The 16,335-nt window shown below is 48.5% G+C and overlaps 1 protein-coding gene across 8 annotated transcripts in view; it reads right to left on the bottom strand.

Annotated features, from left to right (window-relative positions):
• Positions 1-16,335, bottom strand: part of CLSTN1 (calsyntenin 1) — a 76,215-nt gene that overhangs the window by 7,312 nt on the left and 52,568 nt on the right. For 4 of the 8 annotated variants that reach the window (XM_087858344.1, XM_087858345.1, XM_045776819.2 and 1 more), the window contains 8 exons: positions 15,186-15,381; positions 13,382-13,590; positions 11,913-12,062; positions 11,612-11,797; positions 8,979-9,227; positions 8,486-8,607; positions 3,818-3,980; positions 802-858 (listed from right to left, as the gene is read on the bottom strand). In XM_087858344.1, coding sequence (XP_087714470.1) covers positions 802-858; positions 3,818-3,980; positions 8,486-8,607; positions 8,979-9,227; positions 11,612-11,797; positions 11,913-12,062; positions 13,382-13,590; positions 15,186-15,381 — 1,332 coding nt within the window. The remainder of the gene's footprint in view (positions 1-801; positions 859-3,817; positions 3,981-8,485; positions 8,608-8,978; positions 9,228-11,611; positions 11,798-11,912; positions 12,063-13,381; positions 13,591-15,185; positions 15,382-16,335) is intronic. The other 4 variants (XM_087858346.1, XM_087858347.1, XM_045776821.2 and 1 more) reach the window with 1 other exon arrangement.

Genomic DNA, 16,335 nt, shown 5'->3' with positions numbered 1-16,335 from the left:
CTTCACCAGCTGGCTCCTGCTCGGGCTGCTCTTTCCGACTGAGTGCACTCGGGGATACGTGCAAACTTGGGAATGAACCAATGGGGCCACGAAGATAAAAGGGACGCTTACTCCCCCAGCCTGCCCGTGAGAGGCCTTGCGTGGCTGCCGTCTGGTTGAGTCCCATCATGCCCAGCCCCTACTACTGAGGATATCTGGGAACCGATGGTGTTATAAGGAAAATGGAGACCCAGAAAGTGGTTCTTGACGGGCCATAGCCAAGAGCCCAAAGCAGGTGAAACGGAACTTATTCTCGCAATGACGAAGGAGACCAATGTCCACAGCATGTCTGGTTCCTGATAAGGACGTCAGACACTGTGACCCATCACTGAGGACTGAGATTTCTAAGAAATATGTCTAAAATTTAGTACTGGTCAGGATAGAGTATCTAGTAATGAGTCTCTTCCTGTCTCGTGGCTCGGCCACAGGGGAACCAGGAGGTGGCCTCCCTGATGTGGCCTGTGGGATTTCGGCAGGGAGCCTCATGCAGGCGGATCAGGGTCAAATTTGATGGTCGGGGGAGAGTCCCATTAGCGCAGTGCATTAATGAGTCATTTGCCCTCACTTTCAACTGGGATCAGGTTGGGCAAAAAAAGGGTCAATTCCGTGAAGCGGTGGGGAGAGCATAATGCGAAAAGCAGCAGCTCAAGTGGTGTCTGGGACCAAAATGCAACTCGGGCATTTCATGCGAAATGTGGAATGAATTGATGTCTCGTCTTTAAATGAAACACAAGAGAGAACCGTAGGGAAAGATCCAGCAACCTGTAGAGGCCAGAGGCACAGGCTCGGTTTCATTGTCATTTTCAAATGCTGGATACTCTGCAGAAAAGCAAGACAAAGACAATAGAAAAGGACCAAGAGGTTAGGCTCTTCACATCGGAACTTGAAAATTAGTCTTGAAAAGCTACCGAATATAAAACACAAAGAGAAGAATTCCCGTCTTGGCCCCCTTGGGGACATGCCCCCCACACCCCAAGCTAGCTCGAACTCGGTCACCTCTTCCTAGGAGCTGTCGTTACCATCCCACTGCTCTCTGCATTCCTCTTTTATCCCATCTTCGCACGTCTCCCTTGCCAAAACACAGGCCCAATTCAAAGTAAGCTGAGCAAAAGCACGTCCACGTCCACGGAACACCCGATCTCCTCGGCCTGTGCTACCAGGCGGGGCCTTCAAAGAGGCCGCTCACACAGACGGCAGAGGCAGCCAGATACACACACAACCACACCCCGGGCAAACAGCACTTGTCTCCCTAACAGGGACGACACTTGCAGAGACGAAATGGGACAGCACCAGTAAGCATCCAAAGCCTGGTATATGTACAGTAAACATATAAAAATATGTATTTTTTGAGCTCAAAACAAGTTCACTTTGGTCTAGACTTCAACCCCTAAGTCACAGAGAAATGAAGGTTATTTTTATCCACTTTTTCCAAACTGAAAGGGAGAGTCCGGGGTTAAGGAACTCACCCAGAAACAGGTACTCAGTCATCGGTGGTGGGCCTGGGGCCTCTAACCACTGATCCCTCTCACGGGCCCCGGTCCGGTGTTCTGACATAAGGCCAGGCCAGGGAGGCCCATGCCCAGTGACTGAGCCCAGAACCTCCACTTTCCGGAGTACACTCTACAGCCCACGGCATAGGCCCCCACAGCACCTGTGCCGCAGCAGCGTGGGGACATGCTGGGGACATGCTGGGACGCGCTGGGGACAGGCCCAGTGTGCGGGCCCCACGATGCCTCCAGAACACCGTTAGGGATGACGTTTCGGCCGATGGGTGTGAGGCTGCTGCCTACAGCACGGGCCCTCCACCACGGATTTGTAAGGAAAGTGGGTTCAGATCTGCTGAAGGGAGGAAGGAGATCTTCCCCCGAGTAGCTACACTTTATAAACCGTGTGCTTGGTTTGGGAGCTTAAGTGGGTTTTTCTGGCTGAGGATCTTGAGAGGCTGAGGCAGAAAGAGATGAAGCTGATGGCCACTGAGTGACAGACGCTGTGGCCCAAACAGGCCCCGGGGGGCAGCCCAGAGCAAGGGCTTTACTTTGACCCAAGCAGCGAAGCTCTTGGGTTTGCATTCATATTTTTATTCTTATTTTTAAAACGACACAAATTATTGTTTAATCTGGGAAGCAACTCTGGACTAAAATGTTAAGACTTAGCAACTAAGGGGCACCTGGGTGGCTCAGCTGGTTAAGCATCTGCCTGCAGCTCAGGTCATGATCCCAGGGTTCTGGGATCGAGCCCCACATCAGGCTCCCTGCTCTGCGGGGAGTCTGCTTCTCCCTCTGCCCCTCCCCATGTTTGTACTCACACTATCACATAAATAAATAACAATTAAAAAAAAAAAAAAGACTTAGCACCTAAAACAATTCCCACTTCCCTGGTACTCTGTTCCTTGTTCCTTGGCCTCAAGTTCCACTTTCTCATAGATGAACTGTCCCCGAAATTAAATCCAGGAGTCAGCTAAAGAAGTTCACTCTAAAATGCTGTCTTAACCTTTTTAATTTAAAAGGATCTGCAGGAAAATGATGAAATTCAAATTCTCTGAAATTAAACCAACACTGTCGAGGCAATCAGGCTGTTTTATAAATGTCTCGCCGACCTCGAGGTACAATGTTTCCACAGGGAGGAAAAAATACTCAAAAGGTCTGTTTAGCAGGTACAGGCAGTGACGGCGACCCCGTCAAGTGTGAGGGTTCACGTGAGGCTGTGAACCTCGAGGGCGGACGGAGGGTCCCGTGAACTTGGGCAGGAAAGATGACATGCTTCCCTACGTGAACTTCTGAAGGTGAGCTTTTCCTTCGGGTACGAATGTCGCCGCAAGGCACGGTACCACTGGCTGTCACCGCTACTCTCCCAGCGGGCCGCGCTGCCGCACTTACAACGCCCCTCACTACCTTCAAACTACGGCAGTTATGAAACTTGCGGCCAGAGCTTGCTGTCCGCTTGTTAGAGAAGCAGCACAGGTGCTACCATTTCAAAACGCTGGGCTTCTAGTCCTTTGATAACTCTCTTTCCATTTAATTGCTTACCTTGGAAATCCTAGTATTTTGTTTCATAGATTAATAAAAAATTATCCTGAGAAGGGGTCCCCATCAGACCACAGGCTCTCCATGCACCGGCTTTAAGGGTTCAAATCCTGATGCCAAGATTAACCAGCGGAGTAACCCTGGGCTCTGAGCCTCAGTTTCTTCGGCTGTAAAATGGGGCTAAACTTCCCGTTAAGGATTAGTGAGAGAACGCATGTAAAGTAATCAGCTCGCGGCCTGCCAGTTAGAAAGTCCGAATAAGTGGTATTGTTGCTTCGGTGGTGGTTGTCACATCCCATCCCTGGTCTTGCAGCAGAGATGTCCTGGGAGTCCCCTCTAGCAGAGCTCCTGGCCGCTTCGCCAGCACTAAACGTTCTAGAAGTGTCCTTGGGTCAAAGGACACTTACAGTTCTGGGCCTGACATCAGCTGCCACCTCTTTGTTTTCAGAACTTTTCAATAAACAGCTTAGTTTATAAAACAATCCCTCCACCAACGGCACTCTCCCTCCATGTAACGCTCCCTCCCAGGTTCCCAAAGGGGGCTGGTTGCTTCAGTCGTATAATACACAGTTAGTGCCCACCCCAGCGTGGCACCCGCAGTGTCCCCAGAAAGGCCACGCCCAGGAGAAGGGACGAAAAGCGGAAGGACGGGAGGGTAAGGGGGTAAGACACTGAGATGAGCCTGCTTCCACCGCTAAGCCCACGAGGCAGGATTTAATTCCCGAGACTGGGGAGAGGGTGCCAATGACCGCTACCTTGCCAGCAGGCCCCAACCACGAGCTGAGTTTCAATCTTGGTTGGATGAAGCGGGTAATCCTCGGTCACAGAGAAGGGCTCGTGAGACACTCCGTCCACATAGAGGGTCGCACTTGGGAATTCCACATTGAGGACGTAGTGATGCCACTCTTCGTCACAGACCTACGAGGGGAGAAGCAGAGCCTGAGAGGTCTACCCTCTCACCCAGAAACAATGAGAGCCACACCACTGGATACGGACAGCAAGTCGCCCATAAGGAATAATGTCTTCTGAAAAAGGAAACCAATTTTAAAAAATCTAACAGCAAAATATATCTCACTCACTCAACCACAACTCGCCCAAAAGGGCCAAAGCAACATTATCCCCGCTCGGACGCTCCAGACCAGGGGGCAGTGCTCACTCATCATGTGACAGGGCCTCAGAATATGGAGCTGCCCAGTTCTCTTCTGCCAACGGTCTGACAGGGATTCTTGTACCGGCAGGCGGACGGCCTCCCATCGAGCCAGCCTCGCCCGCCCACGGACCGTGCCTCCGTTTCTGCATCAAAACGGACACCACCTGCGACCTCAGGAGAAGCAAGCTGGAGCGCGCGTATTTTCTTTTTCAATTCAAAGGTGCGGATCTAAATAAACGTGAGCGCACGGCTCAGAGGGCATGATAAATTAGACCGCGTTCCTTCCCCATCGTGAACGAGCATTTCCCTCGCGGCCGAGGGAAAGCGCTGGTCGGCAGCCTCCGAGGCCCCTTCAGTCTGGCACTCCCTGATCTTTGGCCTCGGAGGAAGAGGCAGGCACTCCAGAACGGAGGCAGGCAGAGAAAGAGACGGAGTGGGACAAAGTTTTTAAAAAGGTATTTCTAAATAAGCTTGCCCAATTTATACATTCTAAAAAACTGAAACGATGAGAACGTCAACAGACCAGAAACATCACAATAAATGAAGAAATTACCAAAGAATACCCCCCAGAGAAAAGCGGCTGTTCCTGATGAGTTTATTACAGAAAGAAATTCAAACCTCTAATATGGTGCACATATGCGTATCTCATATCTCAGATGCATACTAGATGAGTACGTGTATTTATTACACGAAACATTTTTAAATGAAGGAATTGCACAGCAAGTCACTTCTGAAGCAGGTAGTATCTTAATTTCAGCTTGTCTCTATTTAAAATAAGTTTCGCAGTGTTAGCTCCTTCAGAAAGCAGTTTCTATTGTCTCCCTGGTTCTTGAATTACTGCACGTTTCTGGGGCACCAGCAGAATGATACTGTAAGTCCATCTGACCTTAGTCAAAAGTCCCTGAGAGTAATCTGGGAAGACAGGGGTAGAACTGGCATAATTTTTGGATTTCCCTGAAAACTGGGCGATCAGAATAGCGAAGCCCAAAGCCACAGGCACACCCATGACACTTCTCAGTTCGGTGCCTGGGTGCACCCCGAGATCCCCGGGTGCCCCCTGAGATGCACACAGGTGGAGAAAAGCAACAGGGCTCCCAGTCCAGGGGAATAGCAGAGGGCGGTGAGACTGTATTTACTTGTTGAGATGATTTATGACAACAGAAAGGGGAGGCAGAGCCCAGAAACTAGGAAAAAGGTCATGCTCCCCAACTCCCTCCTCTGAAAGCACAGGAAAAGTAATTTCTCGTAGAATGAGGAGAGGGGAAAGGATCACAGCTCTATCCCATGTGAACTTTTCAAGAGAAAGAAAGAGAATTGCTGGAATAATATCCCTCCAGACCCCCTTTCAAGACACACTGGCCACAAAAAGGAAAATGATCATGTATTGTCTCAAAATGCACTAGAAACGCCAGGAAAGTGACACAAAACACGGAAGAATGTGGCTTATGGCTACAACAACTCAGACAAGAGCTGACAAAAAAGGAATGACTCGGAAAGAAAGTGCCAGACACAGAAAACAGGTAAGGAATACCAACCAAAGGTGAAGGGTTCCCAGGGAAAAAAAGCAAAGTGATTAGGGGGGCTTAGTAAGAGCTCTTAATGACACCAAAAACTTGCCTGAAATACCAAACAGCTTTAAACTATATACTGAAAACGGGCATACCACATATCTGGGAAAACAGACCCAAAACAATCAAGACGTAGGCATAAAATTAACTGGCTTCAAAAAAGAAAAGAAACTCATCCTTTGGTCACCCAAACAAAAGGACCAAGTGTTTTACGAGGGAAAGAAAATCAGATGGCCGCAGCAGCAGATTCTGTGTCAGAAGAAAACGGACAGAGAGATCTTCTGTTCTTGTAAATCTCAAATGGGAGCCAGAGATTTTATATCTAGCCAAACTGACCTTCCGTGTAAAGGCCACAGGCACACTATTAAACATGGAGGAACTCAGGCTGTTCCCGTGAATCCCTCCTGAGTACACACTACCCACAACACAGATGACTGAGACAGAGCGAGCATGAATGGCTCCTTACAGCACGGAAACAGAAACACCCAGACACAGAGCCTAAAGGGACCAGAAACATGCAAACCCGAGCCCGATCGAGCCTCTAGGCCACAATGCTGATTTACAGGCTGTAAAGGAGAGAGTGGAATATACGGCCCCACAGGGATACAACCAGCCAAATATACACTATGGGAAACTCTGCGGGACAAACAGCCTGATTTTGTCATCAAATAAATTGCAGGAGAGAAGAGAAAAATCTACAGATTATAAAATAAAGTCAAAACGTTTATCAACCAGTCACCAATCCTTATATGGATCCTGATTCAAACAGATTATAAACATAATAATATTTACAAGACGGGCGCCTGTGTGGTTCCGTCGCTTGGGCATCTGCCTTCAGCTCCGTTGTGATCTTGGGGTCCTGGGATGGAGCCCCGCATGGGGCTCCCTGCTCAGTGGTGAGCCTGCTTCTCCCTCTTCCTCTGCCCCTACCCCCACTCATGCTCTCTCTCTCTCTCTCAAATAAATTTAAAAAACAATTTACGAGACAATCTGAAACTTAAGCACCAATTAGCTATCCAACGATGTTAAGAAATTGTTTGGTTTTTTTTTTTGAGAGAGAGAGAGTGCACACGTGCACAAGCCCAGGGAGGGGCAGAGGGAGCGAATCAAAGCAGACTCCATGCTGACTGAGCATGGAGCCTGACGCGGGGCTCGATCTCACGACCCCGAGATCATGACCTGAGCTGAAATCAAGAGTTGGATGCTTACCCTGACTGAGCCACCCAGGTGCTCTGTTATTTTTTTAAGATGTGAAAAAGAACTGTGGTTATGCTTATCTTTTAGACACACGTATTGCATTATCTCCACAGAGAACGAAATGCCACATGTGGGATTTACCTCAAGGAGGTAACAGCAATCATTAACAGTGAGTGGGGGTAATGACGAACCCACACTGGCCGAGTGTTAACTGGTGAAGCTAGGTGAAGGGTACGTGGGGTTGTTCTTTACACTAATCTGTCTGCTTTTACGTACATCTGAAATTTCCCATAATGAAGTGGGTTTTTTTAATATCATCTGAAGAAACTAAATATGTAAATACAGACTACGGTTATTAGGACACAACTGTGCCTACGAACTCGACGTACACCACAAAGGGGTTTTCGGGACTGTACCTTTCTTTAGTTTCTTGAAAAACTGTATGTATAAAAGATTCTCTATGAGACAGATTCTCTATGAAAATGGAAACGACACCAGTAAGAGATGAACGCTGCCAGCCGGCCTGTCACTTCGTCTTCGATCACACACGGCCTTCCTGTCTCGTTCATGCTCGCACACATCGACCTATCTTGTGCGTGCTACGGACGACGCTGCATTCCAGCAACGACAGAAGCACATTCGTCAGCTCTGGCCCGCTACCTCCACGAGACAGAGCTAAGCTCAGGACACAGGTTTCCGTCCTGACCCAACCCAAGATCGAGAGGAGAAGTGACCTGCTGTGATTTTAATGGACAGGCTTCCTCAGCGTACAGAGTCCCCTTGTTTCCTGCAACACGTCAATTTTTTTCACGTGATACTTGCTTTTTATCACAGAAACTGTTGGGAAAGCGGCTTTGCAGAGATATGCTATCATCAAAAGGGCTATAACGTGACCTAATGTCGAAACTGTAAACTCTGCAAGCTAGTAGATGGTGTGGTTTCTGGAAGATGTCAAGATTGCTGGCTCCATGACAATTTAAAATATCCCGTGGAACCCCTACATTTGCTGAGGCCCCCGGGGGCTCCTTGGCACAGTTCAGGAGCCCAGGCTTTGGCTTTAAGTAATGAATAAACCAATAAAGGATCTCAAGCCCAATTTTAAAGCAAGTGCTGCTTATTTCAATAAATTACAACATACCATTTTCAATTTAAAGCATATAATTTCTCTATATTAATAATGGATATATAAAATACACACTTAGAAAATGAGAAACTTAGGCTTCCAGTGCAAAGGAGTTCAAAGGATTTAATTTGCTATCCTATGACCCACAGGCAATATAATAAAGGTTTTTTTAAATGTCATCGGAACAAACTAAACATGGTTACTATGGTTACTATAATAGAACTGTGCCTAAAATGTCTATGTAAGTTGCAAAAAGTTTTATATTTTTATATTTATTCATAAATATAAATACACACTGCCCCTATACAGCCGGTCCCGTGTAAAGCTGCAATACCTCGTTATAGTCTCTGAAAGATCAGAACCGGTGTGTCTTCCAGGCACATACCTGATTCAACTTCCAGTGGAATTCCGCAGGTTTGTATTTCTTTTCTTCTGAAGGATCCTGGCGGAGGAGGAAAATAAGCCGGCAGCCGTGGACATAGAGTGAATAATGGTGCCGGTTCATGTCTGCAGAGAGAAAACCTACTGGTAAATTGCCAACTTGAGACCCAAAGGAGAAGTAAAAGCCATTTCCTTGATGGATTTTGAGGACACAGTGTTATCAGCCTACGTGAACTCTCCAGTTGGGCCAAGGCAGGGTTTAGAAACAAACATGCTTGGGTTTTACTGAGACGTGGGGCCCAATTCACTGAGTAAAACTAACAACCAAATACCAGTGCAGTATCTTGAGGACAGAGCGCCCTGGCCCAGAGCGCAGAACGCTGTCTGTCGCCAACCAGCCTGTGGGAGCCTCTGAGGGAGGTCAGGTGCCCCACCTCCAGCAACCACTGCGGGGGCCGCTCGAGTCTGACGGACGCCCTGACGGCAAATTAACCTACCTGTTTTGTCTGAACTACAAAGAATCGTCTCCTTCTTCCTGCCAAAAGGCCCATGCCTCATCCACACAGAAATCGTAAAAGGCTCCTTGGGGTTGACCGAGACGACACCATCGGGGATCCTCACTGCTTGCGTGCCATTGAACTCGAAGACCTGGTCGCTGTCGTGGCCATTGTCGGTGGGGAGGCCCACAGTCCAGTTCAAGGACCCGCTTGGGGAAGGGAGCAGCTCGGCAGTGCCAGACGCAGCACCTAAGCCGACAGAGTCACATTTCACACACGTCACGTGAAGGACTTAAAAGGCATGGTTTCGAAGTGACACTAAGGCAACATCCTTACTTCACACAATTGGCTAGTCCCAGTTTACATTCCCTCAAAAATACCGGTTTCGATAAAAAAAAATCATAAATAATAACTGTGGATATTTTTTAAAAAGGAAAAAAGGAAGAAAGCCTTACTTGCAATCCCACCCAGATATACCCGCTATTAACATCTGAGTATAAACACTTCCAGTCTTTTCTTTATGAATATATACGCATTATGAGTGGAGTCAAGCAATGTACATAGGTATACATACACTCCCACTAATATTCTTCCACAGCGTAACTTCTAATGTCTGAAAGGCATTTCATTGCACAGATACACTGCGACTTATTTAACTGATCTCCGTAGTAGGCACTGAGGTTGTCCCCACTTTTTTCTTTTTTTAAAGATTTTATTTATTTATTTGTCAGAGAGAGAGAGCGCATGAGCAGGGGGAGCGACAGGCAGAGCAGGGAACCTGACGCAGGGCTCGATCCCAGGACCCTGGGATTATGACCTGAGCTGAAGGCAGATGCTTAACCGACTGAGCCACCCAGGCGTCTCCTGTCCCACTTTTTTCTATGACAAACCTTGCCTTTATCAGGATCTCTGTGTGACTCAATGATTATTCCCTTAGCATAAATTCCTAGAAATGGAATTAGTAAGCCAAAGAACATGAAAAAAAATTTCCAGCTGTCGTTATGTATTGCCAAGTTCAATCTTCTTTTAAACGTGTCCACAGAAGTTGACTGAGCTCCCCCAGTCACCTGGCCCTTCCCTGTTCCCTGGAGCCACGTGACCTAATGTATAACTTCGGTCAGGCACGAGCACCTGCCACTTCCTAAAAGTGTGAACTTATCCTCCTCTAGTCACCGTTCATTCCTCAGTAAAAATGAGGTCAACACCACCTCCTCTGCAGGCCTGATGGGCACGTATGGAAATGCAGAGCATAGAGTCAGCACTCGCATATGAAATTCCTTCCATTCTTCATGACTTTAGACTGTTCTGCGGAGAAAATGTTCATTTAATACCATAAAAAGTCATGGCACTTTTTATGAGAGAGAAAATGAGTTTTAAACATTATACTTAAATAGACACAGGGGCGCCTGGGTGGCTCAGTCGGTGAAGCGTCGGCCTTCGGCTCAGCTCATGATCCCGAGGTCCTGGGATCGAGCCCCACATTGGGCTCCCTGCTCCGCGGGGAGCCTGCCTCTGCCCCACCCCTCCCCACACATCGTTTAAAACAGAATATGTCCCAGTGCTCTTAACTGTACGTATATATTTAAGTACACGAGTATGTGGACTCAGAGTCACGCCACACCAGAGTGTATTCATCATGGGGACAAGCTAGCAGAGGATACGCTTTTTTGCTTTTGCTTATTCCAGTTTTGTAAGAAGTCCGAAACCTGCGGGCTGTTACGAGGCCGGAGGAAAGACAGGCAAACGTGGGCGAACGCCCCCTGCAGAACTGACACTGAGCAGCTCTCGAGGCACAGAACACTCTCCGAGGACGAAGCCCGTTCGGGTGACGGGTCTCTTGTCACTGACGAAGCGAAACACTCTCCCTCAGCAGTTTCCACGACAGGCACCCCCCCTCCCCTCTACCTCATGTAGGTAAGCCAGAAAAATGCCCGCAACTGCAGGTGAAGACAGAGCTCGAGGCTTTGCTCAGATCTGTAACCACGGGTCAACTTCACGTAATGCTTGTGGTAAACAGAATGTGCTGAAACTTGAAATTAGGCGGGAGTGTCCTTAGTTTTGATTTTTTTTTTTTTAAGATTTTATTTATTTATTTGACAGAGATAGAGACAGCCAGCGAGAGAGGGAACACAAGCAGGGCGAGTGGGAGAGGAAGAAGCAGGCTCCCAGCGGAGGAGCCTGATGTGGGGCTCGATCCCAGAACGCCGGGATCACGCCCTGCGCCGAAGGCAGACACTTAACCGCTGTGCCACCCAGGCGCCCCTAGTTTTGATTTTCTGCCTCACGTTTGCCTAAAGCTATCGCGTTACCTGTTTTTTCCTTCGGTCCTGAGATAAACATCTCATCTCGTTTCAAACTCACTCCGCTTACATAATCCCTCTTTTGAGGATTCCCTGGGTTAGAGAAATACTTTCTTCCAATCACTGGTTCTTAAAGTGTGCACGTGCGTAACATTTTGAACAGACTTTTCAGGGGTTTATGAACGTCCTCAAGCCCATCCAGCAGGAACATTAGCCAGGAAGGCAGTAATGGCCACTTCAGAGAGTCTGATTCTGACCAGCAACACACGCATGCATTCCCTTCCATTTGAGAGGGGGTCTCTCGCCTTCCCTGAAGACCACCCCAACCCTTACCGCACAGCTGGTGAAGGGACTTCTCTGAGTAGGTGTCCCGGTCACAGCCTTTTCCGATGTGGCCGGTCTCCAGCTCCACCGTCGCCTGCACGGAGGCCACGGATTCATCGCACGTCTCCAGATGGATGTTGGGGAAGAGGGCCAAGGTGCCCGTGCCAGGCTCATACTCGATCCTATTGTTCCATCCTGGGTCGGTCCACAAACCCGGGTGGGAAGAAAGGAGGAAAACTCACACGTTAGTTTTCTCTGGTAGACGGCGTTTAAGAACGGGTGCGAGAGCAGAAAGGAGAACGAAGCTCACCTTGCCACCCCGGGGTGCAGGTGGGCTTGATGCTGACCTTCACCAAGACGTCTTCCGCCGCCCTCCGCTTCCCGCAGTCGTAGGCGGTGACCATCAGCTTGTACTGGTGTTCCTTCCCATAGTTCAGCTTCTCTGTGTTTTTTATATAACCTTCCAGAGGGGCAGAAACAACAGTGAGAACGCAGAGCCGGGCTGAGACACAAAGTGCGCGTGCTTCGGGCGTCATAAACACCGCCGGGGAAATAAAACTTCGGCTGCAGGTAATTAACACCCGGTCTGGCTGTCCCGAGCTTGAACTCACACTTAAGGATTGTTCCAACAGAAGGAACGAGTCTACACAATTCAACTTCATTTATTCTTACGGTTTTTCTTTTTTGGTTTTATATATTTGCTTTAAGATTAAGCAATTTCATGAGGCCTGAGGCCTGGTTCACAGGTGGCCGAAATATGAAATACAAAATCAAGCTGCACTAAATATTTCTTGCTAAAAGATCTACTTTGTGTGTGTGTGAGACAGAGAGACCGAGAGACAGAGAGATTTCCCACCCCCACCCACTAGAACAGCAGCCTGCTGTTGCATCTGAATGCGTACGTCTGCAAAGTGTTTGCAATGTCCATGATTTCATTAGAAGATTCTGGACTGTGCATTAGCAACAGAGACACTGTATCGCCGTCAAGAAGCCATAACCCTAATCAAGAAGCAGAGTTTCAGCATGAGTTCATTCTGCTCAGTGACGAAGGATGGGAGGACCCGGCAGGAAGGCATAAACCTTCACGTTGCAGACGAGGCAGAAGATGCAAATCTAATGGGGACAGAACACAGGCCAAGCGAAGGTCGGTCTTCTCGGATGCACACTGACGGGCAGGTGAGAAGGTACAGATCAAAAACATGCTTGGTGGGGGTTTTTTTAGACCTTGGTGGGAGAGGAAAAAGAAGGGCACCCCATAAAGAACACACAACTTTAGGTGCCAGAAGCGAGGCTTTCAAGGGACAGGATAAAAAAAATGTGAAACACACACACACACACACCATTAGGGCTCTGCTATGGACTGAATGCTTGTGTCCCCCCAGATTCCTACACTGAAGTCCTAACACCCCATGCGACGGTGTCACGAGGAGGTCCTCCTCGGGGAGGAACTTAGGCTTAGGTGAGTTGTGAGGGTGGGGACCCCACACTGGGATCCCAGAGGGCTCTCTCTCTCCCCGCCACATGGGGACGCAGCGAGAAGACGGCCACCTGTGAACCAGGCCTCAGGCCTCACAAGACACTAAATCGGCCAGCACCTCGATCCTGGTCTCCCCCCACCAGAACCATGCGAAGTAAGCGTCTTGTCGTTTGAGCCCCCGGCTTGTGGTGCTTTGTTACAGTAGCCTGAAGGTACGGACGAAGATCGTGTCCAATCTGAGTCTCGCCGGCACCTGCCACGGACCGTCGCCCCGGTAAGGAAGGCTTGCTCCTCTGACTTACCGTCTTTGTCGATGGCGAACGGCACATCTGGAGTGACGATTTCATAGCTGCAAATCTGGCTGAACTGAGGGGAGCAATCTGCGTCCACGGCCTCCACTCGCAGGATGCTGTCATACTGTCTGCCCTCAGTGACGGTCGCCTTGTAGGATTTCTCCTTGAACACCGGTGCGTACTCGTTCACGTCGTTCACCTGAATGTGGACAGTTGCTCTGGAAGAAGAAGAAGAAAAGCTGTGCGGTCGATTTGGTTTTTTTACCCAGAGATACCAATTCTGCCCTGGCCTTAAATTTCCTTTGGCTACTATCTTGTTTCATGAAGTTCAAATGATGGAGAGCAAAATGAAACCACTGTTTTTAGTTCCATGTGCAGATGACTGCAGAAAGTTAGAATAGGAATTTGAGTTGATTCCTCCAGGTCCCAAGAGAAAGGGAGCTGGTTTAAAAAAAAAAAAAAAAAAAGGCAGTAATGTAAAATAGAAGAGGGCTAGGGGTTTTCTCGACAGTATGGGACAGGGGATGCAGAAGGGAGATAAACTAGAGAAGACAAAATAAGAGACTAAGGAAGAAGTAGCAAGACATAGAGAGAAGATGGGAAACATGGACGGGGAGCCTGAGTGGGAGCATGGAAACAAGTTCTGTCTGGCTTCTAAGGAACGGGGACCACTAGCAACCCACTGCTGCCCATCCCCCATTACTGATCCAACAAACGAGGGACCTCAATGTGACCTCAACGATCCCCCTCCCCCCCAGCAGACCCCTTGCTGCCACGTTCCACCTCCCCAGCTCGGGCAAGAGGCAACGAAGGCGCCATCAGACCTGGCTGCAAAGAGAGGAAACAGTCTTAGGGCATGTTTCTGACTCAGACAAGATCTCTGATTGAAATAAGGCCTTTTTCAAGGACAACAGGAAGGTCACACCATGCGAAAGGGATGAGGAGCGATTTGCTGGCTCTCAGCCCCCGAGCGTTCACTAAGACCCTCCACGCCCAGCGCCATGCACCCTCCGGACCCTCATAGAGGGTCACGTGCTATCATCCCCCACGCGTCCCTCTCTCCTTAGCCCAGGCGCTAAGTAAAAACTGAGACTCAATGAAACGGAACTGGCCTAATGCCGAAGGGATAGCAAGTGGTAGAGAAAAGACCGGATTCTACCTAAATCTAGGTCTAGTCCAGAGTCCCTCTGTTACACGAGTAGTTCTCACAGCCAGGAGGGGGCGCAGCACTCAGTCTGCTCCCGCCAGCACCAAGGAATTCTGCGCCCTTAGAATTCACAGAAAAAAGAAACCTAACAGCAAAATACTTCCCTCAGGAAAAAGTGGCCTTTTCCAGTTTTCAGCGTAGGGCCTTAGTTACTGTAACAGAGTACTTGGTGGGATAAAATTACTCATTCATTTATTCAACATCTAATGCTGTGGGGCAAACAGACAGGATTCCTGCTCTCAAAAGAGCTTACGCTGTCATGGGGGACAACCCAGAAATACCTTCTGCCTCATCTTTAAAAACAGAGAGCCTTGGGGGACACCCGGGTAGCTCGGTCGGTTAAGTGTCTGCCTTTGGCTCAGGGGTCCTGGGATCGAGCTCCATGTTGGGCTCCTTGCTCGGCAGGGAGTCTGCTTTTCCCCCTCCCTCTGTCCTCCCCGGCCCCACGCCCCCTAAAAAGAGGGCTTGTGCTCTCTCTCTTTTTCTGTCTCAAATTAAATAAATAAAATCTTAAAAAAAACCCAACAAAACCCAACACAGTCTTGGGGACAGGGACAACGGTCACTACTGCTTTCACATGCCCTCTCCCTGCCCAGCTTAACTTACTTATGAGACTTTTTCGTGCTGGTGCCGTCCGGCCCCTTGCCGCAGTCATAGGCCTGGATGGTGAATGTGTAGTCTTTCTGCAGTTCACAGTCCAGTTTCTCTTTTGAGCGAATAATTCCCTCGCCAGTGGACTTATCCACTACCACTGCATCAAAGGGGACATTCTGCCCATGAATTTTAAATCCACAAATCTCACCTAGGGAGTCAAAGCAGCGCAGGTTAGACTTTCTGCCCCATGAGTCTGCACGGACCCCCACCCCTGCCCTCCCCGGCCCCACGCCCCCCAAAAAGAAAAGAAACGACAACAGTTCAGCAGCCAGGGGTTTAGAGGGTCTGTGGACAAAGCAAGGGCACTGTGCTTTGACGGGGTAAGTTCCGGGGCTTTAGTAAAAAGAAGCATGTTCTGGCTTTCCAAGCAACTTGCTTAACTTTGCATCCATTCATGCAGGAGTACAAAAAGAGAAAAAGAGAAAATATAGACAGGCATTTCACAGGAGTACTTAAGATAGCTCCAGGGTAAAAGCAGTTTCATTAGCAAACAGCAGTGGCCTGATAACATGGAGGAACTGTCCCCAGCTACTGGGGACAGCCGCGCAGCGATTTTGATTTGGACCAGAGAGAAGGCTAAAATGCAGTTAAGTGTCGAGAGAGGAAGAAGTGTGACATATAGGTTCAGCGCCATAATTACAGAAATTCTGTCCATAAAAAAAAAAAAAAAGAAAAAAGAAAAATCAAAAGATACAAGTCTTCCTGTGCAATGAGCCTGGCTAAAATTAGGGAATCAAAACAAACCACTGAATGAGAACGGTAGAAATACCAACTTCTCAGGCATCCATTTCAACAGCTAGAGTCTACTACTAAGATCACTTGTGTCACGGGGAGGGATTGACTAGACTTGCCTTCGTTTCTAACACTAGACTATCAGACCTAGAAAAGAAGCCTGCCTGGGGGACATCAGTACCTCTAAGTTGGCTCACAAGCTTAATTAGGGGTGAAAAATCTAGGTTTCCATTCTTGCCTGTGGGAGAACAAACATAAATGTTTTGATGTACATATAAAACTTCAGAAAAATGTATTTCACATAAAAATAAGACTGCCCTCTTCCAAAATTACAACTCACGGAAAACGGTTACAAAGTGAATCTCTGAAG

Source organism: Ursus americanus, chromosome 33 (genome assembly GCF_024610735.1).
Source record: "Ursus americanus isolate L20-20 chromosome 33, mUrsAme1.1.p, whole genome shotgun sequence".
NCBI lineage: Eukaryota > Metazoa > Chordata > Mammalia > Carnivora > Ursidae > Ursus > Ursus americanus.
Note: the sequence above shows the minus strand (reverse complement) of the source record. Positions and strands in the feature narration are given on the sequence as shown.